At 59.7% G+C, this 27806-nt stretch overlaps 3 protein-coding genes across 7 annotated transcripts; 1 reads left to right on the top strand and 2 right to left on the bottom strand.

The window, feature by feature from the left end:
• The first annotated feature begins 2126 nt into the window (after window positions 1–2126).
• On the top strand, window positions 2127–14228 carry GSDMD (gasdermin D). 3 transcript variants are annotated; one of them, XM_069465907.1, is made up of 11 exons: window positions 2127–2142; window positions 10532–10784; window positions 10993–11185; window positions 11795–11963; window positions 12202–12304; window positions 12558–12611; window positions 12912–13007; window positions 13147–13319; window positions 13399–13540; window positions 13633–13706; window positions 13818–14228. In XM_069465907.1, the coding sequence occupies exons 2-11, from the start codon at window positions 10568–10570 to the stop codon at window positions 14055–14057; spliced, it is 1461 nt and encodes a 486-aa protein (XP_069322008.1). In that variant the 5' UTR covers window positions 2127–2142; window positions 10532–10567; the 3' UTR covers window positions 14058–14228. The 3 variants fall into 3 exon arrangements, with proteins under 3 accessions (XP_069322008.1, XP_069322006.1, XP_069322005.1); XM_069465905.1 differs by lacking the exon at window positions 2127–2142 and adding an exon at window positions 9382–9534 and having other exon boundaries at window positions 10564–10784; XM_069465904.1 differs by lacking the exon at window positions 2127–2142 and adding an exon at window positions 9382–9534.
• Window positions 14229–16734: 2506 nt separating this feature from the next.
• Window positions 16735–22857, bottom strand: MROH6 (maestro heat like repeat family member 6). Its single transcript, XM_069465903.1, has 14 exons — window positions 22522–22857; window positions 22148–22300; window positions 21815–21969; window positions 21083–21200; window positions 20657–20844; window positions 20436–20573; window positions 20151–20265; window positions 19903–20046; window positions 19658–19831; window positions 19267–19434; window positions 18868–18987; window positions 18532–18634; window positions 18358–18423; window positions 16735–18222 (listed from the first exon to the last, which is right to left on the bottom strand). Exons 1-14 carry the CDS (start codon window positions 22771–22773, stop codon window positions 18002–18004), a joined length of 2115 nt encoding a protein of 704 aa, XP_069322004.1. The 5' UTR covers window positions 22774–22857; the 3' UTR covers window positions 16735–18001.
• A 1132-nt stretch (window positions 22858–23989) lies between these two features.
• NAPRT (nicotinate phosphoribosyltransferase) lies at window positions 23990–27797 on the bottom strand. Of its 3 annotated transcripts, none has more exons than XM_069466815.1 (13): window positions 27517–27797; window positions 27273–27400; window positions 27110–27192; window positions 26692–26822; window positions 26472–26587; window positions 26088–26284; window positions 25874–26014; window positions 25560–25644; window positions 25383–25463; window positions 25183–25285; window positions 24990–25105; window positions 24758–24865; window positions 23992–24684 (listed from the first exon to the last, which is right to left on the bottom strand). In XM_069466815.1, exons 1-13 carry the CDS (start codon window positions 27776–27778, stop codon window positions 24622–24624), a joined length of 1614 nt encoding a protein of 537 aa, XP_069322916.1. In that variant the 5' UTR covers window positions 27779–27797; the 3' UTR covers window positions 23992–24621. The 3 variants fall into 3 exon arrangements, with proteins under 3 accessions (XP_069322917.1, XP_069322916.1, XP_069322915.1); XM_069466814.1 differs by having other exon boundaries at window positions 23994–24684; window positions 24951–25105; XM_069466816.1 differs by lacking the exon at window positions 25383–25463 and having other exon boundaries at window positions 23990–24684; window positions 24951–25105.
• Between the last annotated feature and the right edge of the window lie 9 nt (window positions 27798–27806).

The following is a 27806-nucleotide window of genomic DNA, read 5'->3' as shown; positions in this document are numbered from 1 at the left end:
TGATCCAGGAGTCTCTCTTAACGCTCTGTGGCCAGAGGAGAAGAAAACAGTCGGAGAACAAGGTTCCCTGGATAGACAGGTTGAGTTTGTGGAAACATGACAGACTGTGGTTTGTCAGTGGAAACTTGTGTCAATCCTTGTGCGCCGTTGGTGGGAATGTAGATGATGCCGAAGTACAGAAAACAGTATGGAGGTTCCTCGGAAAGTTAAAAGTAGATTTTCTATATGATCCATAAGAATGGAAATCAAGGACTGAAACATATACAACCATGGTCATTGCCACATTCACAGTAGCCAAAAGGTGGAAACAACCCGAGTGTCCATCAGTGGATGAGTGGATAAACAAAATGTGGTGGCCGGGCATGGTAGCTCACACCTGTAATCAGAGCACTCTGGGAGGCTGAGGCGGGAGGATTGCTTGAGCTCAGGAGTTCGAGACCAGTCTGAGCAAAAGCTACACCCCTCCTCTACTAAAAATAGAAAAAATGAGCGGGCCGTGGCCTGTAGTACCAACTACTCAGGAGGCTGAGCCAGGAGGATCACTTGAGCCCAGGAGTTTGAGGTTGCTGTGAGCCAGGCTGATGCCATGGCACTCTAGTCCACGTGACAGAGCAAGACTCTGTCTCAAAAAAAACCAAAAAAAATAGTGGTATGTACATACAATGGAATATTATTCAGCCTTAAAAAGTAATGAAGCACTGATACATGGTTTCATGGATGAACCTGGAAAACATTATGCCAAGTAAGATAAGCCAGTCACAAAAGGACAAATACTGTATGATTACACTTATATCTAGAGTAGGCAAATTCTTAGAGACAGAAGGTAGATTAGAGTTTATTGGGGGTAGGGGGAGAAGGAATGGGTAATTATTTCTTAATGGGTACAGAGTTTCTGCCTGGAGTGATGAAAAAGTTTTGGAAATAGTAGTGATGAGTTGCACATTGTGACTCTAACGTCACTGAATTGTACACGTTAAAATGGTGACAATTTTTATGTTGTATACATTTTAATACAGTGAAAAAGTGGACAGAATGTATCTGCCACAGACATGCACAATAAGGAGTGTTAAAGGCAATTTTAAAGGCCAAAGATGATACAATAAATATGAAAACTCAGACCTGCAAGAAGAAAGAACATAGGAAATGGAAAATACATTAGTAAGTATAATTTTTTCATCATTCTTATTTTCTTTAAAGCACAATTAAATAGCTGCAGCAAAAATAATAAAAAGGTATTGGGGGCTAGGCGCGGTGGCCCATGCCTGTAATCCTAGCACTTTGGGAGGCTGAAGCGGGAGGATTGCTTGAGGCCAGGAGTTCAAGACCAACCTGAGCATGAGCAAGAACCTGTCTCTACAAAAAGCAGAAATACTAGCTGGGCATGGTGGCTCACTTCTGTACTGCCAGCTACTCGGGAGGCTGAGGCAGGAGGATCCCTTGAGCCCAGAAGTTTGAGGTTGCGGTGAGCTATGATGACACCACTGCACTCTAGCCCAGGCAACAGAGCAAGACCCTGTCTCAAAATTTTTTAAAAAAAGGTATTGGGGTTTACAACATATGTAAGAGTAAAATGTATGACAACAATGGTGAAAGGATTCACATGCATTGTGCCTCTGAAGAAGCGTCTGCTCATGCAGTGAAGGGCACGGCTCCCAGCCTGCCTCTGTCCCCCTCTGAGGTCCCCACCCCAGGTGGCTAGTGTTATTCCACTTCATATAAATGACAGGCACTGCAAGGGCTTCTCCTTTGGTGGTGAAGGGCATGCCAGTCTGGAGAGGGCCAGCTCCCAGAGTAGAAGGACAAATGGAGGCTGGGAAGGCCAGGCAGTGGAACAGGCTGACTCAGGCTGAAAATTTCGGGGCAGAGTCCCGGCTAGGAATCCCTCCCGTCCCAGAAGGCTTTGGGGAGAGGTGAACTCTATCTGAAGCCATCTCTGCCTCCTGCTCCTGTGCTGACCTCATTCTAAGTTCCACCCAGTCCTATGTATCTCCCTCCCCCACTGCCAATCCCATCTGAACCTTTAGCTGGAGTTTCTGCCTCTCTCCTTCCAGGAATTCTCCACAAGGCAGCCAGAAGCACCCCAGGGAGTGGCCAGGGGACAGGCCTGTAGGTGACTCGAGGGTGACCATCTGCCTGGACACTGTAAGATCCTTAGGCCTTGGCCCAACTCAAAGGGGAGGGGAAGGGAGGAGAGATCTCCAAGAACAAGTGGGATGGAATTTCCCACCAGGGCCCTTGAAAAGCACTTATGCATTGGATTAGACCTGTCTTGTTTCGCTTGAGACTTCTGTGACCACCACCTTGTATGAGCCAGGGCTGGCCTGCTGGAGGACGAATGGCACATTCCCGGTGCTGCAGTTTGTTCCCTGCTCCAAATTCATATGTTGAGATCCTAACCTCCAAAGTGATGGTGTTAGAGGGTGGGGTCTTTGAGAGGTGATTAGGTCATGAAGGTGAGCCCTCATGAATGGGACTAGTGCCCTATGAGAAGAGGCCAGAGAGCTAGCTCTCTTTTTCTCCGCCATGTGAGGACACAGCAAAAGGGCGGATATCTGTAAACCAGGAAGTGGATCCTCACTGAGAACCCAACCATGCTGACACCCTAATCTGGGACTTTTAGCCTCTAGAACTGTGAGAAATATTTGTTGTCTAAGCTGCTCATTCTATGGTGATTTGTTATAGCAGCCCAGGCTGACTAAGACACCCAGGTTAACACCACTGACCCTCCTGACAAGCAGTCATCTGCCAGACATGTGAGGCCATTGATTGGCAGCTGACCATAAAGTCAGTGAACCCAGAGGATCCCTAGCAGAGCAGACATATGCCACCTCAGCTGAACCCAGCCTAAATTACCAACTCCCATAATTATGGGCAAATCAGTGGATGTTGCTTTAAGCCACTAAGTTCTGGGGTGATTTGTTATACAGCAAAAACTGCTGGATTCCTGGGTTTATCAGTAAAGCCTATTCTCTTCTGTATTAGGTGAATTCTCTACTTCTGTAGTACTGAGGTGGTAGGAGAGGCTGAGCCATTTGCTGAAAGGGGGCAGGGTTTGTGGATCTGTCTTCTGGGGTTGTGAAACTGTAAATGGGATGTGAGCACTCAGAGTTAACGTGCTAAAACTGATCTTGGTGGTTGCACTTGAAACTTTGTGTTGCACCTGGAACATCTTTGCCTGTCAAATGGGCAAAGATGAAAACAATCTACCCTTCAGTGCTAGCAAGGGGAGTAGAATCTTGCTTAAACTACTTGCCTTGGATGCTGGTGTAGCCTTTCTGAAGGGTAATTTGCTGCACCTTCTGGGCCAACCATTTCATGGCCATCTCTTCCCCAGTGGTCTGGGCTTGCTGGCAGCCCAATCCCTCTCTGATTTATTTGTGCTTCTTTTTTCTTTTCTCCTTTCTTTCCCTTCCCTCCTATAGCAGGCACAATCTCTCTCTGGGTTCTTCTTTCTTCCCTTGGTACACCTTCCCATGGGGTTGTCCAGGTCGGGGGGATTTCCATCACAGACTTTCGGCAAACAATGAACCCTGAGGGCCAGCCATCCCTGCTGTCCCTTGTGGTGGACTGCTCCCTCCCTTCCCACAGGAGTTTCTCTGACCCCTCTCCTAGTACCTTGTGTTCTCCCCCATGTGCCTTCACATCTAGCTTCCAGCTCTTTTCTCCATCCTGTAGCCCAAACAGCCTTCTTCCTTGCTGAGCTACAAGCTACCCCCTGCCAAGCAACCCCCCAGGTGTTCCCTGGCCCTCAAAGCACCTCAAAAGGCTGCCCTGGACACCCGCCTTTGTGAAGGGGGTGGGGTGTAACTGAAGAGAATGCAAGGTAGCCATACTGAATGCACTTCTATCGGGGATGTGCCCAAAATGTCGAATCCTTTGTGAGCTGTTACCAGGCCCCTATCTTATTGTCCTGCAAAGTACTTGCCTGAACCCAACTTGGGGAATTTCCCATCCGCATCTAGGGGTGCAGCCTGAAACCACAACCCCTCCAGCCACCTTCCTTGCCAGGTGGGAGGTCTGCATGCAGGGGGCAGTCAGATAACCTTGACTCCCCAGGCCCTCTGGTGGGAACAGGTGGTGGGCAGGCCAAGTTCAGGACCCCATGGATGTCCCCTTGCCCTCTATCATGGAGGCAGGCAGCAGGAAGTGACTGTAGGAGAAAACCACCCTAGGGGACCAAGTAGGTCCCCTTCCACCCCAGCATCTCACCCACCCAACCCCCACTGCAAAGCCCCTCAGACCCACTGAGCCAGGTCCTTTTGGAACAAAGTATGTTTTGTTAGTCTTCTGTTCCCTAGGCCAGGCATTTCACCAGGCTCTCGGGGACCATGAGGGTGGATGATGTGACTCTCGTGGTGCCAGTCTTCCGCCTGCCAAAAGTACTGGGTAAATCTTGGGGGTCCCCACCTGTGTGGAAAACACACCCTATACCTAAAGCAATGCCTGGATTCTGGCAGTAACAGCTTCCAGCAAAGTGAAGAGAGACCCAGAAGCCCCCCTACTTGGGTGGGGCAAGGTCAGTGTCCCCCTCCCTCAACCTCCCCACCTGGCCCAGGGCAGGAAATGGCAGGCTTCAGGGCAGGGACCCCAAAAGGAGACAGGATGGGAGGGATATGCCAGGAAGGGGCACCTGTAGATGGGCCGTGGGTTACCTGTGGGCAATTTGGACCCCTAACCACCTTCACCTAGCCCAGGAGGGGGCTGTGAGCCGTGGGCTGAGAAGTTTCCTTGAGAAGCACAGCTGGACCGTTTTCCTACCCCCCTCCTGAGTCCTGGAGCGCCTCTGATCCTGACACCCCACTCGCCCAGCCCCCATAGCCAGCAACCAGCCCAGAGCAGACCCAGTCGCCCCAAGGACCTGAGTTTCCACCCTATATGCACCCCAGGAGCAAAGAAGTGGGGCAGAAGGAGCAGGGAGAAGAAGGGAGGGGCGAAGGAACAAGTAAAGGCAGTGGTGCTGACCTCTCCTACCCCACCCAGCAGGCCAGACAGGGTCAGGGTCTGGGTGGCTCCAGCCTGCACTCAGGGGGGCCCCAAGGATTCTCTGTCAAGTCTGGTGGAGGCCATGCAGGCCGTCCTACAGAGCATGGGTTCCTCTGCCCACTGGCCCTTCCTAGTCCCACAGCACCCTGCCTTTGCTGTCCTGGGGTGGGGGGTCTTTCTGGTTCTGGGGCACCTGGCTCCTCCTCATGCCTCTACCCCAGCACTTGTCTCTGGGTCCTAATGATCTGCTCTGTTGCTCCCGCTCCCAGGGGCTGGGCACCCCTCAGGCAGAGGCTGCCTGTCACTGCGTATGCCCACCCTATAGGAGCTGTCCAGTGAGGTTCCTCTTCCTTGGAGCCCAGCGCCCCCTTACCCCATCAATTCTGCTGACCCCTCTCCAGCATAGCAGGAAGGGACAAAGTGTTTTCCCTGGCTCTGGACCCCCAGGTACTGCCAGGGCCTTGCCCAGGGTGGCCTCACCCACCTCTGTAAACTGGCAGGAGAAGCCCTACGACACAGGTGGCCTTGAGAAGTATGTAATGTCCTCTCCACCCCAGAGTTCCTGGTCCTTAAGACTTCCCAGCCCCCCAGCTCATGAATAGAGGCCAGGGGGACTGGGATGCAGGCAGACCCCTCCCTCTGTCCCCTCACATTTCCTCCCCAGCCGTTTCACTTCCTGCACTCTTCACTGACCCCTGTCCTCGGAGTCAGGAACCCACCAAGCCTAGCACTTCCTGTTTTGGGATTTACTAAAGAACTGAAAATGTGAACAAGAAATTGCATCAGTGATTCCCCAGCCACACCAGCACCCAGCCAGAAGCTGTGGTCATATTAGGAGACGGCCTGCCGGTAGGCAGGCACAACATACCACACCCTCCTTAATTGCCATGGCCACCAGACTGCCCCTCCTGCCCATGGCCTGGGGCCCATGACTGGAGAGAGGGTGATGAGGAGCCAGCCACAGCAAGGCAGGGCAGGGCTTTCCAGGAGTTCTGCTATAGAGGAAGGGAAGGAAGCTGGCTGAGCCGGAGGAAGGGAGGATGCTCAGAGGGGCTCAACTTCCTGCAGCAAACAGCCACTGGCCTGGTACAAGCTGCACACACACCCCTCACGAACACATGTACCAATATGTGTGCACACATGAACACAAACGTGTACAAATTCAGATGCACGCACAAACACAAACATATACACTTACATGTACAAACACAGGAGCACAGGTGCATACACGTGGATGTATACAATATATACATGAACACACACACGCATCATGCATATATATACATACATGTACAAACACACAGCCCTACTCGGGCTGCTGAAGCCTCCTGCTACCACAGCAAGGACAACTGGCTCACACCCAGCTAATGTGATCTACGTGAGCTGAGTGGGTGCCCACCACCCAGAGGCCCTCTGTCAGCGAAGCTCTTGGGCCTGCCTGTGCCCAGCCTGGGACACACAGCAGTTCTAGGTTTCTGCTTACACAAGATAATATTTCCTGTCCATTGGGATCTGAATTCCAACATTCTAATGCATGCACCACCAGAAGTCACCTTCAGTGTACTGGCGTCTCAGACCTATCAGGGCAGACTTTGTCTTGTTCACTGCTGGAACCACATCTGGGAGATCACCAGGTGCTAGTACACGCTTGCTGAATGAACGAATGACTGTGACAGAGCCTTCAGGGTAAGTCTCAGGCCAGCCAGGTGGAGGGGTGTCCTGGTGTGGCCCCAGAACTTTTTTTTTTTTTTTTTTGAGACAGAGTTTCACTCTGTTGCCCAGGCTAGAGTGCTGTGGCGTCAGCCTAGCTCACAGCAACCTCAAACTCCCAGGCTCAAGCACTCCTTCTGCCTCAGCTTCCCGAGCAGCTGGGACTACAGGCATGTGGCACCATGCCTGGCTAATTTTTTCTATATATATTTTTAGTTGTCCAGATAATATCTTTCTATTTTTAGTAGAGATGGGGGGGTCTCACTCTTGCTCAGGCTGGTCTTGAACTCCTGACCTCAAGCGATCCTCCCGCCTTGGCCTCCCAGAGTGCTAGGATTACAGGCGTGAGCCACCTTGCCTGGCCCCCAAAATATCTTTGAGGTAAAGGCCCCAGGGCAGGATATGGTGGTCAAAGAGGGAGGGCTGCCAGGGCTCCAGGCTGCCACTGCACTCCTGCCCTGGGCTCTTCCAGCCAGGCTCAGGGTTGGGCTGCAGGTTCTGGGCCAGCAGATCAGCAGAGACCTCCTTGCCCAGCTATACTCAGCTGGGACCTTGACCCTTAGGGGTTGCTAGGGCAGGGCAGAGCAACCCCTAACACCTATGGCCTCGCAGGAACGCCATGCACCCAGCTTCTCTGTCCTCACCATGGAGACTGCACCAAGACAGCCTCCCCAAGTGCTGGCCCCGTCACCCAGCATCAAGAGGCTGCCACACCCCAGGGCCCTGGGTCCTGTGGAAAGTGAGAGTGGGCTCCTTGCCTGCTGGGGTTGGGAAGGGAAGCCAGCTCTGCCCAGCAGCATGTCCTGCGGTGAAACCTTAGACCCACCTGGTCTGCAAAACCACTTGAAAGAACCAGGAGACAGCACCACCAGAGAGTCCTGACTGCACCCTGTCTCTGCTGGGACCAGGCCCATCCTTAACCTCACAGTGGGCGCTGGGAGGGCTGGGCATAAGGACCTCCTGCAGGGAAGAGGTCCAAGGCTGCTGACAAGGGCCTACTGTGACTCAGGACAGTAGGGCACTGCAGGGCCAATGGTGAACTTGGGTGTTGCTGCTAGGCTCCCAAATTTTTTAAAGTAACAGCTTTATTAAGATATAATCCACACTGGGCATGATGACTCGAGCTTGTAGTCCCAGCTACTTGGGAGGTTGAGGAGGGAGGATGGCTTGAGGCCAGGAGTTTGAGACCAGCCTGGGCAACATAGCAAGACCCCTGTCTCTGAAAAATGATTGACAAATAAAAAATTATCTGGGTGTGGTGATATACACCTGTAGTCTTAGATACTCAGGACACTGAGGCACGAGGATCACTTGAGCCCAGGAGTTCAAGGCTGCAGTGAGCTATGATCTCACTACTGCACTCTAGCCTGGGCAACAGAGTGAGACCTCGTCTCTTAAAAAAAAATATATATATATATATTTGATTCACATACAATACAATTCATTCACTTAAAGTGTGCAATTCTGTGGATATTAGCATATTCAGAGGTGTGCAACCATCACCACAATTTTAGAACATTATCACCCCAAAAAGAAATCTCATACCAACTGTGACTCATCATTCCCACTCCCCCAGACTCTGGCAAGCATTATGTTCCTTTCTGTCTCTATGGATTTGCCTATTCAGACATTTCATAGAAATGGAATCACATAATGTGTTGTCTTTTGTGTCTGCTTCTTTCACTTAGCATGTTTTCAGGGTTCAACCATGTAGTACAAAGTGTCAGTGCTTCAGCCTGGATGTGGTGGCTCACACCTGTAATCCTAGCACTCTGGGAGGCTGAGGTGGGAGGATCACTTGAAGTCAGGGGTTCAAGACCAGTCTGAGCAAGAACGAGACCCTGTCTCTACAAAAAATAGAAAAATTAGCTGGCCATGGTGGTGCACAGTTGTAGGCCCAGCTACTCGGGAGGCTGAGGCAGAAGGATTGCTAGGCTGATGCCACTGCACTCTAGCCCGGGAGGGCAACAGAGTGAGACTCTGTCTCAAAAAAAAAAAAGGTTGGGGACCACTGAATTGTATTCTATTTTATAGGTTCACCACATTTTGTTTATCCAAGCATCAGTAGATGAATATTTGGGTTATTTCCACTTTTGGGCTATTATGAATAATGCTGCCATGAACACTGGTGTACAAGCATCTGGTCCTGGCTTTCAGTTCTTTCAGGTATAGACCTAGGCATGAAATTGTTGCATCACAAGGTAACTCCTATATGTAACTGTTTGAGGACCTGCCAGACTTGTTCCACAGGGCTGCATCATTTTATTTCTTTTTAATTATTTATTTATTTATTTATTTTTTGCGCCCCTAGATACAATGCCTTAAGAAGCTGCACCGTTTTACATTCCCACCAGCAGTGCAGGAGGGTTCCAGTTTCTCCACGGCCTCCCCATCACTTGTTACTTATCTATTGTCTTACAGTCATCCCAGCGGGTGTGAAGTAGTTCACTGTGGTTTTGATTTGCATTTCCTTGATAACTAATGGTTGAACATCTTTTCATATGCTTGTTGGCAATTTGTACATTTTGTACATCTCTGGAGAAACCTCTGCTCAGGTCCTTGGACTCGCCCAGATGTTTAGGAAACAGCCAGGAAGCGGAGGTTGGGGGGCCGGCGGTCCGTCGGGAGGGGCGGAGGGATCGGTCCGGGAGGGGCAAGGGCGGTCCCCGAGAGCGTCCTGGGCGCGCCGCTGCGTCAGGCCGTAGTTTCACTTTTGGGTCCGGCACCTCTGGGCGCCGTGCTCGTTCGGCGGCTCCCCGGACGAGGAGACGCGCGACCCCGACCCGCAGGGCGGCCTCGCTTCACTCCGTGGGCCCGGACCCCTGGGCGCCGACGGTCACGGTGAGCGGCCCAGCCAGAGCTCACTGGCACCGGGGTGGGGCGCGCCCCCTGGCGCCCGGGAGTGGGAGGCCCGCGCGCGGGGAGGGGGTGCTGGCCCTCATGAGCGGCTGACCGGTCCCAGCACCTTCCCGGAAGGCCCGCACCCCTCGACCGGCGTGGAGAAGCCCCAGACCTCTAGGAAAGTTGCCCTTGGTAGGCTGGATTGGGCTTGACTCCCAAGGTGGGCCCTCCGTGTGCCTGGGCCTGGTGCCTTCTTGGCCCACTCTCTGATTTCCCAAGGCTCTGTGGCTCAACGGCTTCCTCTGGGAGTGGCTGGCTCTTCCACAGCCTCCCAGGTCTCCTGTGTCCCGACTTAAGCCTGCTGCTTCTGCCTCTGAGCCCTGAAGCACCTCACTTGGACAGGTGGCCTATGGAGCTCTGCAGAGAAAGGCCCTAGGGGACATGGTTGGAATCTGGGGACACTCTGACTGAGTCTTGCTGTGGGCCCCTGTGCCGTGCCCAGGAAGTGGGAGCTTCCATTCTCACCCACCCCTGCTCTCTGAGTTCCTGTGGATGGAGCATTGGCCTAGGAACCCCCAACACCTAGGCCTTGCCCAGCCTTCCTTGGTGGGTGTGTGGCCCTAAGCCTCCTTGGACTGCCAAGGTGATGCAACCCTCAGTGGGTGGCCAAGGGCTGTCATCCCCAACCCCCAGCGCTGACTTCCCAGGGCCTGTTCCCAGTGGCCATGAAACAGATGGTGTGAGTGGCCTGAGTCCTACTGAGAGTGGTGAGTGATGTCCCGGCCTGAAGGTGCTCATGGACCCTGGAGAGATGAACAAGTGGGCGGCAGGGTGGACACACTGTTTCTTCCTCTGCCGGGGAGTGGTTAAGGGCAGGGCATTCCCACCAGCCAGAGTGTCCTGGGACCAGCTGGGCAGACTAGCTAAAGTTCCCTGCCATTGGAGGCCTCCAAGTACCAACCCTTCGCCCACTCTCTCCTGCTCGTCCCACCCTGAGGGCACAACGCCTGACCCAGCCAACCTCCTCAGGAGCATGGTGTCAGCCTTTGAGCGGGTGGTCCGGAGTGTGGTCCGGGAGCTGGACTGCAAGGGGGAGCTCATCCCTGTGAACAGCCTTCAGAGCGCTGCTGGCTTCCGGCCCTATGGTCTGGTGAGCAGGAAGCCCTCAAGTTCGTGGTTCTGGAGACCCCGTTACAAGTGTGTCAACCTGTCAATCAAGGACATTCTGCAGCCTGACGCCCCAGAACCAGGTACCCAACCTGGTGCTGAGACAGAGCCCAGGCTTGGCCTGATGGAGGAAGGGACGTGGCCAGTCCCTGCCGGGCCCTGCAAGCTCTGGTCTCTGGGCCTCCGGGCCTCTGCTTCCAGAGGCAGGGCCTTTTTAAGGGTCCCACTGCCCTGGGGGTGGGACAGGGCAGTGGCTGGTGGAACAGCACCTCAGGCCTGGTCTTGCCCCAGATCTGGAGCGCAGCGGCCCTTTCCTCTTCTACGATGCCATGGACGGGCAGCTGCAGGGCAGCGTGAATCTGGCAGTCCCGGGGCAGGGGAGGATCTCAGGTGGGGCCTCAGTGTCTGACAGCTCCAGTGCCTCGATGAACGTGTGTGCCCTGCGTGTGGACCCCAATATCTGGGAGGCCATGCACCAAGAAAGGTGAGCCCTGACCGGAGGCATGGGGTCCCTGCTGACCTCAGGCAGCCTTACTCTTAGGGAGTGCCAGATCATGACCTTGGGGCATCAGGAAAGCCCTAGAGGCGATGTCTGTGCCAGCATAAAGGGGAGGCCCAGAGGCGAGGAGCGCTGTGGCTGGTGGTGGGTTATCAGGGAAGGATACTGCAGAGGCCATTTGGGGCCTCAGTTACCAGGATGATATCCTGAGGGCAACGGTGGCCAGGCAGGGCCTGGGGGACCTGGGGGTCCCCCAGACTCTGTGGGGAGGGAGTGGTGTGGACATCAGAGTACACAGGAGGGGACCACTGGCCCAGAGTCCAGACTTGATATTTGACCCCAGGGAATAGAAGGTGAAGAGCAGCCAGGCAAGGCGGTGGGCACCTCCAGGGGCCCATATGTCCCCCCTGGGCCTCATCCCTGCAGACACTGTTGGGAGCACCCACAGGGATGCCCATACCTGGGTATCTGCAGGCTCCTGGGGGTCCCTCTGCCTCAGCCCACCTCATGGCAGAGCAGCCATGAGGAGACGGAAGCCTTCCTTGTTCTTCTGAGGGACACACCCCAATGAGCTTCCTGCCCCTTGGGCCATAGGCGCCTGCGGCAGCCAGAGCACAGAGTCCTGCAGCAGCTGCGGAGTCGAGGGAATGATGTGTATGTGGTGACAGAAGTGCTGCAGACACAGAAGGAGGTGGAGGTCACCCGGACCCACGAGCGGGAGGGCTCAGGCCGGTTTGCACTTCCCACAGTCATGTGCTTCCAGGTGTGTGGTCAGCCCCATGCCATGCCTGGCCCCATGTGGACATGGGGCAGGGCTTGTGGAACAAGAGAGCAGCCTCCCAGCAGCAGGGCTGGGCTCTGCTGGGTCCCCTCAGCACAGCTCTGTCCCTCACTTGGCTGAGCTGGGCTTGCCCACGCCCTGTGCTGCCCACCGTTGGACGAGGGCCTGCCACCAGCACCCAGCTCATACCCACAACCCTGTGGCCATCTCCATTCCTCAGGGTGAGGGCCGAGGACACCTGAGCCAGAAGAAGATGGTCACCATCCCCTCGGGAACCATCCTTGCCTTCCGGGTGTGCCAGTTGATTATTGGCTCTGACTGGGGTGAGCTGGAGCCAGGGTGCCTCTGGGGCCCAGGCTCTGTGGCAGGGAGGCCTGGGAGAGCCAGCGGCTGGCTAGGGGCTGCTGTGGGCATGTGGCTGCACAACTTCCTAGGTCAGGCAGGGTGGCTGAGGGTCCTGTGCTCTGGTGTGGGAGTGACTGGGCAGGACCTGGACTCAGGGGTCCCCACTGGTGAGGGAGAGGCCAGGACCCCACATGACTTACCTCCCTCCATCCAATCCTGCCTGGCTGCCAGACATCGACCTCTTCCCAGATAAGAAGCAGAGGACCTTCCAGCCATTACCCCAAGGTGAGGCCCAAAGATGCCCCACCTGGCCATTCCCTTGATAGTGGAGACCTTCTCCCTGTGTGCTCTGGGCACAGGGTGGACGAGCAGCCTCCTGAGGTGGTGGCACTCCCATGTACATACACAGGGCAGCACAGGGACAGGCTGACCCTGGCCTTCCTCCCTGCCCTGGGCAGCCAGTGCCAGGGGTGGGGACCAGGGCTGGGAGGGCCCAGGGAAGGCGTTGACCCCCTTTGGCTCAGGCACCCGCCCCTGCACTGACCAGCCCTGCGCTCCCTCCCCTGTCCACATGCCCCTGCCCAGCCCAGGGGTTTTCTAAGAGGGCACATAGTGAGCAGCGGCCGAGCTTTGGCATCTCCTCGATAGAGTCCATCTCTCACCACCTAAAGTTCCTGGCAGGTCAGTGCCCTCTTGACCACCTCTGGGACCCTGCGGGTGGGAGGGGGGCTCTTCTTCTGCCCCTGGGGTCTGCCCATCCTGACCAGGGCTTTCCAGGGCCCTGTGGCACCCAAGCAATGCCAGCCCTCTATCCCTGCAGATGGGCCCTTTGAGAAGCAGATGGTCACTGAAGACTTCCAGGGCCTGCAGGCAGAGGTGGGAGCCAGGTCCACAGAGCTGGAGCACATGGAGCCGGGGCTGAGCCAGCAGCTGCTGGGGGCCCTGGTTTCGGTGCTGCAGAACAAACCAGCCCTGCAAGCCTTAGAGGATTCGGTGAGCTGGGGAGAGCGCCAGAGGGTGGACAGGGCCTGCCCGCCCAGCCCAGGCTCACCTGCCCCTCCCATACCCACAGCTGGAGCAGGGCCTGTGCTGTGGGCGGGCAGGACCCTTAGACGGCCCGGCGGGTGCTGTCCTCGAGTGCTTGCTGCTCCCCTCTGGGATGCTGGTGCAGGAGCTCGCCAACTCCATCTTCTATCTGCTGGGGGCACTAACTGGTGAGTGGCCCTTGTGCTGGGGCAGGAGGGAAGGGTATGGGTGTCCCTAGCCGGGCCTTCTGGAACCCCTCTCACCCAAGGTCTCTCCCCAGTGTTGAGTGAAACCCAGCACGTGCTGCTGGCCAAGGCGCTGGAGACAGGAGCCCTGCCAGGGCAGCTCAAGCTGGTGAGAGGGCATGGGGTATAGGGGCCGGGCTGGGCCTGGGGAAGGGGCGGTGCAGGCTGGGGCAGGATGCCTGTGGGCCCCCTCTGACCAGCCACACCTTGCCCTCCCCAGGTGGGGAGCCTCTTGGAGCAGGCCCCATGGCAGGGGCGCAGCACCATATCCCTGCCCCCCGGGATGCTGGGGAGCGGCTGGCATGAGGGGGCACCAGCCTGGGTCCTGATGGAGGAGTGCGGCCTGGAGGTGCAGGTGGATGCCCCCCATGTGCGCTGGGAACCACAGGCCCAGGGCCCCACCTGTGCGCTCTATGCCTCTATGGTGCTGCTGTCAGGACTGAACCAGGAGCCCCACTAGCCTGCACCCGACACGCCGGAGCAGCCCTCCAGGCAGGGCAGTCAGTGCCCACCCAGCTGCCGGCCTAGGAAGGCCAAGAGCCCAACTTAGCCACGTGGCTAGTTGACCACGGGGCTGAAAGTTGGGGAAACTCAATAAATGTGATGTACGGAGGAAAGACTGGGGGTGCTGGGTTTCTGAGGGGTCCTGGATCTGCGGTGGTGTAGGTAGGGGTGGGGACTGTGCCTGTGCAGCATCTGGAGGGGTGTGGGGGCCAAGAATAGGCATGTTTCCCATAGCTCCTTGCGCACCATGGGGCCAAGAGGAGCCTGGCCTGTGTGCTTGGACTTGCCTGCTCCGGAGTGACCAGCACATGGCCCTGCCCACAGGCCCGCCCCTGTAGTGATGGGCAGGGCGGATAAGGCGAGGTGGAGTCCACCAGGACAGGTCTGTATCTGAGGTACTGAAGGAACGGGGGACACACTGCTGAAGGTTGTAGGCCCATCCTTTGGCCCACAGGGGCTGTAGGGGTGCATGGGTGACTAATGACAGACAGACCATGCCCTCGGGGGCTACATGGGAGGTTCCTGGAGAAGTGGTGGCTTACACTGAAAAGAAACTGGCCTTCGGTCTGGTTCACCCAAATCCACTTATGCTGGAGCGAGGAGGCTCCTGGCCCCAGCTGTGGGCCCTGGGAATTCAGCAGGTCTCAGCACGCACATCAAGCTCACTGCTGGCAGGGCTCAGCAGCTGTGGCCCCCACGTCCCAGGAGGCATGTGCAACAGCTGATGGAGCCAGGGAGCTGCCGTCCCACCAAGGAGCTTGGACAGCCCACATTGGTGGGGACTGCAATCTACCTGCCGGTGTCACCCAGCCTTCTGCCCTGGGCACGCTGTCAACACATGCCTTGTAGGACTTGCCAAAGAGAAGGGACGGTGGTTTTGGCTATGGCTGGGACATTAAATATCCAAGAATACTTAGGATTCAAGCCCAATAGTGAAACTGATATTGACACAGAAGACAGTGTTCCTTCAAATCCTCATGCAAAAGGAGAAAAAAAGACAAGAAAAAAAATATTTTTAAAAATGCACCCCAAATAGCTCAGATCCAAGTTATAGAAACTTAGGACCCAGCCTCCCACACCCAGTGGAGTAAGAAGCTCAATGCCTCTCAAGCTCAGGGTCTTCCTTTGAAAACCCTCTTTCAGGTGACTTGAAAGGCAAAGCCAGGGTGAGTGGGATGGGCACTGCCAGGTCCTGGAAAGCACTAAAGAAGCGGGCACATAGGCAGGCACTGCCCCTGAGGCCCTGAGACTTTCAAGGCCAGGCCTCAAAAGACAGGTCTTGACCAGCCACACCCAAGCCCCATTTGGATAGTCCAGAGCCACCAATGAGCTCTCCGGTGACACAGCCCGTCAGCTTTCGGGCCTCAGGACCGAAGCTGACCTCGCCCTGTGGCCAGAGGGCTGCCTGTGAGAAGGGAGTGAACGTGTCAGGATGCAGCCACACACTTACCCTCCGATCCCAGCCCCCAGGCAGAAGATTTACCTCGGGCAGCTATTCTGCAGTGGAGCTGATGGACCTGGGGCCCCAGCTGTGGCATACACGTGGAGGGGCCAGCCCACCCCAGCAGGGTCCCACTCCCAGAGGCCCTGTGGACTTGACATGAACCTCACATACCAGGCAGGGAGTCCAGTGTCGCTGCCAGTGCCTGGGTAAGTGAATACACACTCATAATAGGCAGATGTAGGGTATAAGAGAAAGCCTGTGCACCAAGTGTCTGCTACAGGATGGGGTGCAGGTGTGGGGCAGTGGAGATGCTGCCTGCTCATCGTGCGAGGGTAGGCTCTGCAGCAGCGTTGGGGTAGCCCACTGGACTCTCCCACTGTGCTCTGGGGTGCAGATGTGCCTGTGATTGGTGGGGGCAATGGGCCTCACGTGCTCGCCCCGGGTCTGGCTCCCAGGTTGCAAGCTGAGCAGAAGGGCCAGGATGCTCACCGGGGTTGCCACTGAGGGGATCCATGTGGGCTGCATCCCAAAAGCCATCCCTGTGCTTGTGCGAGGCCACACTTCCATGAGTGTTCCTGGCTGGTCCTGGAAGGTATGGACTCTGGATAGGGGACTGGTGTGAAAACTGCAGGCTGACAGGAACGCCCAAGAGGCTGCCTAATCTCCTTTCCTTCCCTCCTTTCCTTCACTGGGTGTCTGGTGGCCTCCCAGCCTCCTCGGCATTTCCTGACACATGTCTTGTATGTTTAATCCTGTTTTGGCACCCGCTTTGAAGGATCCAAACTAATCCACCAAACTTTGCCCATGGCTCCACAAAAACCCATGTCCTTGGCCTTGATCCTAACCTGCCCTGAGAATGACCTACAAGGAGGCCCTAACCCCAGTCCTGCCTCAGCTCTGACCCCATCAATTTAGCACGTGCTGGACCAGAGCACAGCTTCTCCTCTTTGTCTTAGGGTAAACCCAGCCTGACCCTGGGCACAGCCTGCGTCCTGAACCTGCCTGACCTTTAACCCTGCTGCCAGACTAACCCTTACTTCGGGCCACATCAGTGGCCTACTACCTGTCACCCCAGCCTGGGCTGGATCTTGGGCCAGCCAGCTCATCCTAACCATGTTCTCAGATAGACACCCAACCTCTTCAATCTATGTGTATTTCTTTTTTTTATTTTTTTGAGATAGGGTCTCATTCTGTCACCCAGGCTGAAGTACAATGGCGTCATCATAGCTCACTGCAGCCTCAAATTCCTGGGCTCAAGCGATACTTCTGCCTCAGCCTCCCAAGTAGCTGGGACTACGGGCACATGCCACCACACCTGGCTAATTTTAAAATTTTTTGTAGAGATGGGGGTTCACTATGTTGCCCAGGCTGGTCTCAAACTCCTGGCCTCAAGTGATCCTCCTGCCCCCGCCTCCCAAAGCACTGGGACTACAAGTGTGAGACACTGTGCCTGGCCTCCATGTGGGAGCTATGGAGACGGTGAGGGTAGAATCCCATGGCTGTGCCTGCTGGGCCTTTATGAGGCTGTGCACATTCTGTGTGTGTGCAAGGAGACCCTCCTGAGGAGGAGGCTGAGAGAGAGGCCTTGCAGGGTGATGAGATTCTGGGTGGAGACGCCCAGCAGGCCAGAACCAGAGGGGCTTCTCCCTTGTGTGTCCAGTCTTGCCTTCCTCATTCAACCCTGTGCAAGGTGTTGGGTGCTGCCACAAGTGCAGTCTGGTGGGGTAGGCATGACAGCACCCCACACCTGAGCCCACAGGTGTAATCAAGGGCCTGTGGCATCCAGCTGGGAGAGAGGTCAGGGACATCTTCTGGGAAGGCTATGCTCTGAGGGGGCCTGACACGATGAAGGAGGGTGGGGGTGGGGGATGGCAGCCAGGCTGAGAAGGGACAGCAGGTGTGGACAGGACCGGTCAACACTTCTTGAGCAGAGAGGACATAGGCCAGGAACCTCAGGATGCCAGCAAGGAGTGGGCATGGGTGAGGAGTGAGGGTGATGGCTGCAGGGACAGCCGGGAAGGCCCTCACAGGCCCAAGAGATGGGGCCAGGCACAAAGTGGAGGCCTGGGAAGGGGCAGGAAGGCAGCCTATGGGGCACCAGCTTCAATGCCCCCACCAGACCGGGGCTCAGGAGGCCAGGTGCCCTCCGGGCCAGGTGCCAGGCTCAAGGTTGGGGAGCAGGGCATACTCCAGGGGGCTGGAAGAACAAGAGGCCAGGCAAGGGCAGGCACACCCATGCGTGCAGGGGGAGAGGCTGAGGGTGGAGGGGACAGACAAAGGGTGCTGCTGTCCCTCTCTGGCATATGGCTGTCACGGTGGTGGGCACCTGGAGAGGAGTCCCAGGGAGCGGGCACCAGCATCCAGCACCGGGCCCAAGGCGCCCAAGCAGGGTGGGGACTGGCTCTAGTGTGGGTGGGGTGCCCAAGTCAGACCCCTGATCCTCAGGCTGGGCGCAGTCACGAGCAGCCCCAGCGGTCAGCAAGGCTCCGGCGCTGGAAGGGGCTGTCGGCAAAGACGGGCGCTGGCCGGGTGGACCCGGCGCGGCGCGGGACCAGGACGAGGCGGAGCGGGCCGCGGGGTCGAGCCTGGGTGCGGGCCAACAGCGCCACCTGCTGGGCGGACACTTGTGCCGCCGCTGCCACAGCCGGCTGGGTGTCGCTCTGCAGTCGTCCCAGGTCTGCGGAGAGGGCGGCTCAGGCTGCGTGGGAGGGGCGACCCGGCCCCTGGTCCTCCACCCAGCCGCTCCTGTCCACTCCGCCCCAGCACCCGCCAACCTCTCCAGGCCCCCCGCCGTGGCAAGTCGGGTCCTCACCCTGGAACAGGGAGTCCAGCAAGTCTTGGTGGACGAGGCCTGGGTTGGCATGGTGAACGAGGAAGCCTGGACCACAGCGCAGCCGTGAGCACTGGTCCCACACCCCAGCAGGGAGGGGCTGGCCCAACTCCCAGAATTGGTGCGAGGGACAGTGTGACCCCAGGACTGCCTCACCTATGAGCATGGTGGCTGCATGGCGCAAGGGGTCCTGTGGGCTCCGCAAGTAGCCCTGGGTCTGGCTCAGGAAGTTGGGCACGTGGCTGGGGTATCGCTGAATCTGGGGACATAAATGCTCATGACAGGATAGGCAAGCCCGTCCTGAGTGGAGAGAAGGCTACAGAGGTGAACCCAGGCTGGGGCAGCACAGGGAGCCCCCGAGGCAGGGCAGCATGGCAGGGAGCCAGGTGAGCAGATTTGGCTGTGGTGGGGACTCAGTTTTGGGGCCCCGGTGAATACTGGAACAAGCGGCAGTGACCACACCCCTCTCCCTCATGTGCTTCCCCCACTGACCAGGCGGTGGCAGACGCGGCTTAGGGACTCAGGGCTGTCGTAGTGGGCCACAGTAACCATCTCCTCTAGCAGGCCCCAGCAAAAGGCCTGGTCACAGCGGGCCAGGGTCCACTCTGAGCTCTGGGATAGGGGAAGGGATCAAGGTTTGGGGTCCAGGAAGTGCAAGAGGTGGGGGGCAGAAAGTGGAGGAAGTGGCCAGAATGAGGGGTGGAGAGTCCAGAGCAGGGGGCTTGAGTTCAGTGGCCCAAGGGAAGGCCAGGAACCTGGCAGCACATGACGCCTGCACCTGAGGTCCTGGGCGGGATCAGGGCCCCTGACTTGTGATTTTCGTTGGGAAGGCAGCATGGGCGTGGGGAATGTGGATCGGACAGGGTGGGATGGTCTCCAGGGGCGGCTGACCTCAGCAGTATCCCGGCTGGGGTCGTGGAGGCGCAACAGCAGTGGCATGAGACTCTGCAGCACCAGCTTCCGCAGGGGGCCGCGGAGCCCCAGCCGCAGCCCGCCTCGGCCCCGCCGCACCAGCGTCCCGAGGAGCCCGACCGCCGAGGCGCGGACTGAGTCCCGGGCCTGCGTGGGAGGGCGCGGTTAGGGCGGGCGGAGAGGGAGAGGGGTGCAACCGTGGGAGGGGGTGGCCGGGGCTTAGCGAGGAAGGAGAGGGTCTAGGGACGGTTGCTGACTCGGGAGGCGATCTGGGGGCGGGGCCTGGTGGGGGGGGCGCCCAGAAATCCTGGAGGGGCGGGGCCTGGGCGGGGCGACAGGGGCGGGGCGGGCCCCGCGGGGCGTTGCTCACGTCGTCCAGCAACCGGGGGAGGCGCGGCCCCAGCTCAGAGCTCAGGAGCCGCACCGGCGCCCGTGGCCGCAGGAGGAGCCTCCGCAGCGCGCCTAGTGCTGCGCCCACGAGCCGCGCGTCGCCCTCGCCCAGCGACCCCAGGAGCGCCGGCAGCAGCGTATTCACGTGCCGCACCTGCGAGGGCAGGAAGTCGTGGTCACTCCCTCACAGACCTCACTGCCGCCCCGCCCGGCCCCGCCTCTCACCTTCCCGCGATTCAGCGCGAGGTGGCCGAGGCCGAGCAGGCCCAGCCAGCGCACCGTGGGCTCGGGGTCGCCCTGCCAGGTGCGGAGCCGCTCCAGGATGACCTCCTCCCGCAGGAGCCGTGCGGTGGGCGGGCTCTGCAACAGCTAGACGAGGGACACGGGGTCAGCATGCTCTCGGTGCCCGTTAGGCCGATGCCGCATAAGGATCAAGTCCACCCCCTCACCAGTCATCTGGAAAGCAGACTCACCCCGGTGAAGAAGGCCATTGCCGTGAGGCGCTGCGGGTTGTCGGTGCTGCGCAGCCGGGGAAGCAAGTCTGCAAAGAGGCCTCGCAGGTGGTGGTCTGCATGCGCCACCATGGCACTGGGGTGGGTTGGAAATGGGAGCTCTCCCTTCGCTTAGGGGCCTCAACCCTCATCGAAGTTTCCATACGACCACCACCCTCATGCCCCCACCTCTTCCCTGGCCCACCTGCCCAGCACCTGGCCATCAATGAGCCTCCCCCTGGCCAGGGTCCCAAGGCCCCTCCTCACCTGGCCAGGAGCAGGACGCCCTCCAGGTGGGTGTGGGCTCCCACCAACCTCCTCCAGCCTCCTGCCTGCTCCATGCACGTGACAACCATGCGGCCCCCATCCCCAGTGAGCAGGGCCTTCAAGGCCTCCACCGCACAGCTGTAGGTGGGGGCAGGTGAGTAGGCAGTGAGGGTTGAGAGGGCACCGACCTGCCCCCCACTTACCCCAGTGTTGCCTCTCACCTGGCATGGCTGTGTGGTGGCCCTCGGTGGGACAGGACCCAAATCTTGGGAGTATCAGGGGAGTGTGCACTGCTATGAGCCAGCTTGTGCAGCTGTGTGACCAGTGCCAGCAGCAGGTGCGGGTAGAAGCCCCGAGTGGCTCCCACACAGCCCGAAATGGCCAACATCTCCCCAAGAGCGCGTGTGGCCTGCAGAGTAAGTGGCCCATTCAGGCCTGGGTGTGCCTGGAACCACTCGAGCACCAGGGGGGTGGGCATACTTCAGACAAAGCCTCAGGACATTCTGGACTCGCATTGCTCAGGGGGGAACTTGCTGCCCATCACACCCCTGCCCCCCAGTTCTGACTCTCCCACCCCCTCTGGCCAGGCAGCGCCCCCCCCCCCCCCCCCCCCCCCCCCCCCGGCAGTGCTGGCTGAAGCCACCTACCGCCAGCGCCTCTGGCTGGGGCCCTGCAGCGCCCTTCAGTGCCCACAGCAGTTGCACCAGCACCTGCCCATTTACACGCTGGTTCCGGCTTAGGCTGCGCCAGAGCTCGGCTGCTGCCCTGAGGGGTGGGGTGGGGGTGCTGGCGTGAGACAAGGGTCTGGTGCAGGGACGGGTGGAGAGGGGATGGAGGCAGCCACCAGGACTCCAGCAGGGAAGAGGCAGGTGAACCAGCCCCCACCCCCTAATCCCAGAGAAACAAAATAAGTGGCACTGTGCAGACCACAACGCTGCCAGCCGATGAGATCAGCTGCCGGGTTGAGACCTCTCGGAGCCCCAACAGGTCAGTGACAGTGAAGCAAACCTGGCATTAAAAATCACCTCAGAGAATAGGACCAAGGAACTTCTGGGGCACATTAACCAAAAAGCCAGGGGCAGCATGGCCGACAGCCACCCAGCTTGCTCACCCCACGCTGAAGCACAACCCAGCTGGTCTCCAGGGGCCGCTGGAGATCCAGGCCAGCCCCAAGACAGGACCGGGCATCTGAGACCCTGAGGCTGGAGCGGTAGGTGGAGTTTGCAGCACTAAAGGTGCAGGGTGCGGGACAGAAGTCTAAGGGAAAGAATAAGGAAGTTCTGCCCCCTTAACAGCCTGGGGCCAAACTCCACACCCAAGCGGGAAGGAAGCTTCATGGGGGCCTCGGGGCTGTCGCACCGGTGGGGCTGGGTGGTTACCAGTCAGGGGGCAGTGAGCGTGGTAGCAGCGCACACACCACATCCCTTGAGTGCTCCAGGGCCAGTGCGCTCAGCACCCGCAGGGCCGCCCGCCGGGGCCTCCCCTCAGCCAGGCTGGGCACTTGTGCCAGCAACCCGAGCACCAGAGCACGCACCTGGGGTAGAGGGGGCCAAGGTCAGCAGTCAGGCCTCCTCTCGCCAGCGCCCCACCCCACCCATCAGGAGCAGCCTGAAGGGGGGCCATGCTTCAGACCACACACTCCAATCCCCACCCCCCACCTTGGAAGGGGCCCCAACGGGGGTCTCTCAGGTAGGAAAAGGGTGAGGGCTGACCTGGTCCTCTAGCCGTGCCCCATGGGCCTCCAGGGCTGAGGACAGGGTGATCGCTGTTGCCTGGGTCCCTGCAAAGCCAGCCTCCTCCAGGCAGGCAGCCGTGTACAAGGCAAGATCGGCGAGAGCCCCCTCCTCCCAGGAACTCCGGGAGGCCTACGGCAGAGGGTGGGGTGTTTGAAGTCTGCGAGCCTCCCCCAGGCTCCCCATCCCTCCCAGTTTCCTGCAAAGCACACCCTACATTGCTCCCTGGCCCGTCTTACCCAGACCTTCCCCAAATCTGGCGCCCCTCCATACGTCTGGCATCCTCATGAGCTCAGAAATGAGGTGGGAGCCCCCAGGCCCATCCCCACAGCATTCCTTCCCTCACCACTCACCTGATGGGGTCCCGGCTCCAGGGCACTGCTCAGGGAGCAGGGCTCACTGCCAGCTGTGGGGGCAGCGGCCCCACTTGCAGGCTCAGCCTTGGCGGTGAAGCCAGGTGCCTGGGCCTGGGTCTCGGGCTGAGGGCCTGTGGAAGAGGGGCCTAGGGGCTGCCCCTGGCTGGCCCTGATTCCTTCAGCCAGAGCTGTCAGGGTTAGAGCCCCTACGGGGGCCCCCCGGGTGCGGCCCCACATACCCCCAGCCATGGCTGCCCCAGCCAGTAGCACCTGCCCCTGCTCCTCCTGGGAAGTCGTGCCCAGGCCTGACCTAGAAGCAGGCCCCGGGCGGGATCACAGGACAGGCGTGGTGGTGCGTGCGTGAGCGTGCACTCTGTGGGGAGGGGACTGGGCAGCCGCTCAGAGGTATCTGCCTGCTGTGGGCTTGTGAAGGGCCTCCTGCCCAGGCTGTGGGAGGCGACTGGCCAGCCTGTCCACGGTCTGCCCCTACCCACCAGAGCCTTGGGAAGGGGCAGGATCCCCAGGAGGTGGCAAATCCACAAAGAAGGGTGGATAGAAGCCCTTAACCCTGACTACCGGCTCTTGGCCAGGGGCCCAGGGCAGTTGTGGACAGCCCTGAGGAGGCCCCAGCAGGATCCAGGAGTCTGGGTCCAGCCCAGAGCAGAGGCCTGATTCAGCCCTCAAGAAGCAGCAAGGTCTCGGCTGGGCCAGGGGCTGCACCGGCCCCCCTAGACTCCAGCCCCATCAGACATCCTGGAATGGGCATGAGTGGGTAAAGTGCCACCATCTCCGAGCTGAGGGCAGCCTGGGGAGGGGGCTACCAAATAAAGCCGGATGAGCTGCTGCCTCTTGCAGGTGCCCACTGTTGTTGAGGTGGACCCTTCTGGGTCCTGGCCAGGTCTGAGGTGGTGACCCCCACCCCAGCGGGGCCCCTAGGAGTACACAGCTAATACTGGTACTCTGTGGGCGCCTGGAGCACAGTGTGTTCTGCCCAGCATGTGTATGGGTCTGTATCTCTCCCCTAACTCATGTTCCCCAGGGCTGGCCTGACCAGGCCTCTGCCCCAAATCCCCGCCTCCACCCTCACCCGACCACACAGTGGGCACTGCCCAGCCCTGAGCCCTGCAGAGCCAGATGAGCTGGTCCGGTGGAATACCTGGGCAGGCAGAAGTGCTCCCGGAAGCACCCCAGACAGTCGGCATTCCCCCCCACGCCCTGGCCTGTCTGTGCAATACTGAGCTGCCTGGACAAGGGCCCGGGCCCCCAACTTCCGCTTCCTGCCAAGCCTGGAACCTCTCTCCTGGGCGGTTCCTCTATAGTCCAAGTTGCCAGGGCGGGTAGAGCCCTGAGATCTCTAACTTGCCTGCATAGAGGAAGGGCCAGCCCTGCACACAACCAAGGAGGCTGAGGCTGGCCCAGGACCCGCTGGCTGTGTCTGGAGCTGAGTTGGCTCCTGGAGCCTCAGTTTCTTCTCCACCCTTCCTCCCTATCCCAGGCTGCTGGGTCAGGTGCCGAGGCCCCAAAGCCAGGGTCTGGCGGGCCCATGACAGATGCCAGGGCTGTACAGGGCTGACAGCAGCAATACCAGGAGACATCTGGCTCTCCCTCTTGGCTTGGGAAGCTTGAGATATCCTCACTGCTCCTGAGCCAGGGGACAGTGCCCTAGGCAGGCATGGGATCCCAGGGCTATGCCTGGACCCTCTATCTGGCACCCCAGCCCCACACCGTCCCCAGCCTCCCTCTGATGAGGACAAGTCGTCTGCAGTAACTCTCCCAATGTGAGGCGGACGCCAAAGCCCTCCCCCTACCTGAGGCCCTGCCTGCTCCAGTGTCAGGTCTGGCTCCCCACAGCCCAGCTTCCTGGGCCGGGGACACTCCTCGCTGCCTTTTGGGCCTCCACCCAGGGCTATCTCCCCACCCTCGCTGGACCTGTGCTTCCCCTGGGAGCATGAACCCTGTTTCCTGACTCTAGCCCGGCTCTGGAGGCCCTGGGACACCAAGTGAGCAGCAGGCAGGGCAAACAAATAGCACATGACAAGTTGTGGGGGACAGCAAGCAACTCGTGTTGTCTCCAGGCAGCCCCCACCACCGGGATTCTCACAGGGGCCCTCCCCGATGCAGACGGTCCACCAGGTCCTGCAGCTTCTCCGACAGTGCCACCTGCAGGGAGGAGAGGAGCGATGGGTGGCTGTGGGGGCAGAGGGCCCAGGACAGGTGACGGGGCCCCTCTCACCTGGTACAGTGCAGGACTCCGCAGCCGCTTGTGCTCAGGGCTGAGGCGGCTCAGGGACAGCTGGGCGAAAGCTCTAGACTCTGCCAGTGATGGGAGCGGCTCACACAGCTGTAGGAGGAGGGGAGGCTGGCTTGGGTCGGGGCTAAATTGGGGTTGAGGGTGCAAACTGAAGGGTTGGGGTGGGGGCAGTTACTTGTCCCTGATGGACCCAGAGTTGCAGCAGTGGCTCCACTTGGGCTGGCCTCACGGTACGGGGCTCCTGGGCCCCTCGAGGCCAAACCCTCAGCTCCTGCCCAGCCTGCGGCGGTGGCTCTTCTGCCAACTGCAGCACGTCCAACAGCAGAGACCCTGTTGCGGGGAGCAAGAATAATGTGGGGGACCTGGGCCCTTGAAGGGGAACAACAGAGGGGAGGGAGGGGGCTCACCATCATAGCCCAGGAGCCGGAAGGCAGCCTTGCTCCCTGGCAACGTCTGCTTCTCGGGGTCCTCAGTCAGCTTCATTCGCGGCTGGCCTCCCACAGACACCAGCTGCAGGGAGAGGGTGTCGAGACGGCTGGGCCCTCATCCCCCAGCAGGCATGAGCCCCTAGACCCACCCCAACCTGGGCCCCCAACATTGTCTCCACCTTATAGACGCAGCCCAGGGAAGGCTGTTGGGGGCAGGTGACCACACTGGTGCCAATGCCAATGACGTTCACCTCACTGCCCTGGAGGGAAGAGGAGGTGGCAGTGAGCCCAGCCGGGACCTGCAAGAGCCCCCAGGCCCTCCTCAGCACTCTCTGCCTGCCCCTCCTGCCCCGCACCTCCTGGGCCAGCCGGACCAGCTCCTCTTCGTCAATGTTGTTGCTGACAGCGATGGAGACTGACTCCAGCCAGGGCACCTGGAAGCTGGGATGTGGGTGGAGCCGGGGAGGGGTGGGGGCAGCTCCCTCAGACCTTTCCGATTCACCCTGGGCTCCCCAACCCTATTGGGCACACCCACACTAAGCCCCCTGCGCCTCTCTGCCGGGGTCTGTAGTGTCACCCTTGAGACTAGGCCAGAGTCCCTCCCTGCCCCTCAATGTCCTGGCTCCCCAAGGGGTCTCTGAGCAGACACATGCCTCCCCAGGGCACTCACTGGGCTGCAGTGGCCCGGAAGACCCCACGGACCTCCTGGGCCAGCTGAAGCAGGTCACCACTGTCCAGCCTCACACCCACGGGCCGGTAGCCCAGCTCCCCCAGTGCCAGGGCTACCGCCAGGAAGTTGGGGAGACCACTCCTGCAGGCATGGACAAAGGAGTCAGGAGCTGCAGCTGCTCTGTGGAGCCCACCCCAGAACCCCTGGGGCTCACCTCCATACGCTGTAGGAGTCCAGCAGGCCCTGGAAGGCCCGGGGAAATGCCAGAGCATAGGCCACAAAGGCAGCCCGCTCGCCCGGATGCGGCTCCTGCACACCCAGCCCCAGGTGGGCACACACGCGCTCCAGCCACTTCTTTACGCTGGCAGCCAGGTCTACCCCAGGGCCCTCACCGGCAGCAGGAGCCAAAATCTGTGGAGCCGGGTGGATGAAGAGCTGGGGCCCAGGGTGCAGGGAGAGGCCTGGAATTGGCTGGGTTCACCCCAGGCTAAGGGCAAAGGTAATACACACTGGCTTCCCGGGCAGCACCGGGACTACTTGCCAGTGTGCACAGCTGGGTCTGCCCCACCCCTCCCTGGGGTTGAGAAGACCTACTGACCGGGTCAGGGGGAACCTCACTGCCCGAAAAGGAGGTGACGAAGGAGTGGGCCAGGGTCCCAGCCACCGGAACACCCCGGAGCTGCCCGGCAAGCACGTTGCTGCTGCTGTCGAAGCCTGGGAGAGGGAGTCAGGCCAGATTGGGGGACTCCAAGTGGCAGGGGGATCCTGGAGGAGCCTCCTCCTTCCCAACCCTTGCTTCATGCCCCCCAAGCCCTCACCACCCAGGTAGCTGTAGGTGGAGGCTGTGAGACCCCCGTCAGGGCCCTGAGCACGCCGCAGGCCCATCTCCAGCAGTCGCTTCTCCGGCCCGGCGATCAGGCGCAGCCTGGCTGCGTTGGTGGCCACGAGGCTGTGAGAGCCAGGGACCAGGGAACCGGGGTGAGGGTGGAGAAGCCACCCAGTGGACAGAGTTACCTGGGGCTTGGAGTTCCAGCCCCAAAGCTCCACCCTCCCCCACCCCCTCCTGGATAGCCCCCACAACGGGAATGGGAGGCCAACCCTCTGGGGACCCTTCATACTCCGTCCACGTCCACGGAGCTCTGCCCCAGAACCACACCTTCAAGAGCCCGCCCCTCAGTCCATGCTCCCTCCCGCCCTGTCCCACCTGGCCTGACCCTAACCCTAACCCTAGCCCACCTGGCATAGCTGACCAGGCAGAGCAGCGGCGTCTCCAGCAGCTGCACCACCAGGAGCGGCCCGGACACCTGCAGCAGTGGCACCTGCGGGGAGGGCTGTCAGCTCCGCGGCCCGACCTGTCCCCGTCAGGCCACCCCCTCCGTCCCGCTCACCACGCACTCACGCCAGGGAAGGCGAGGGAACCCTCAGGCAGGGCCCGCACCGTCACCCCAGAGCAGTCGAGGGCCCGAAGGTGCTCGAAGAACGCGGGGTCCGTGTCTGGGGGCAGCACAGAGGCCAGGAACTGCACGTCTAGGGACGAGAGGCACTGTGTACTGGGGCGAGTGCGGGACCCGGGGTCGGGCGGGGGGCGTCCCGTCGGGCTAGGAGAGTCCTGGCGGGGTCATGGGGGCGGCGCGGGGCGCTACCTGCGTCCCGCAGGCGGAAAGCGCGCAGGAAGCGCACGCAGTCGCGCAACCCTGCAGCCAAGGTGAAGGCGCCGCCGAACGGGCAGCGGCGGAAGAAGAGCTCGAACTCGGCGTGGTCCCGCGCCCGGCCCGCGCGCCAGTAGCCCAGCGCCATGGTGGCCTGGTAAAGGTCGGTGAGCAGCGGCTGGGCCGCCGCGCGTCCCTCGGGGTCCCGTTCCGCCGCCATGGGCTCCGCTCGCCCGGACTCCGGCTCCGCCGCCATTGGCTGCGCTCGCCCCGGACTCCGGCCC

This window comes from Eulemur rufifrons, chromosome 3, assembly GCF_041146395.1.
Source record: "Eulemur rufifrons isolate Redbay chromosome 3, OSU_ERuf_1, whole genome shotgun sequence".
Lineage (NCBI taxonomy): Eukaryota > Metazoa > Chordata > Mammalia > Primates > Lemuridae > Eulemur > Eulemur rufifrons.
The sequence above is the reverse complement of the archived record's forward strand: the minus strand, read 5'-3'. Positions and strand labels throughout refer to the sequence as shown.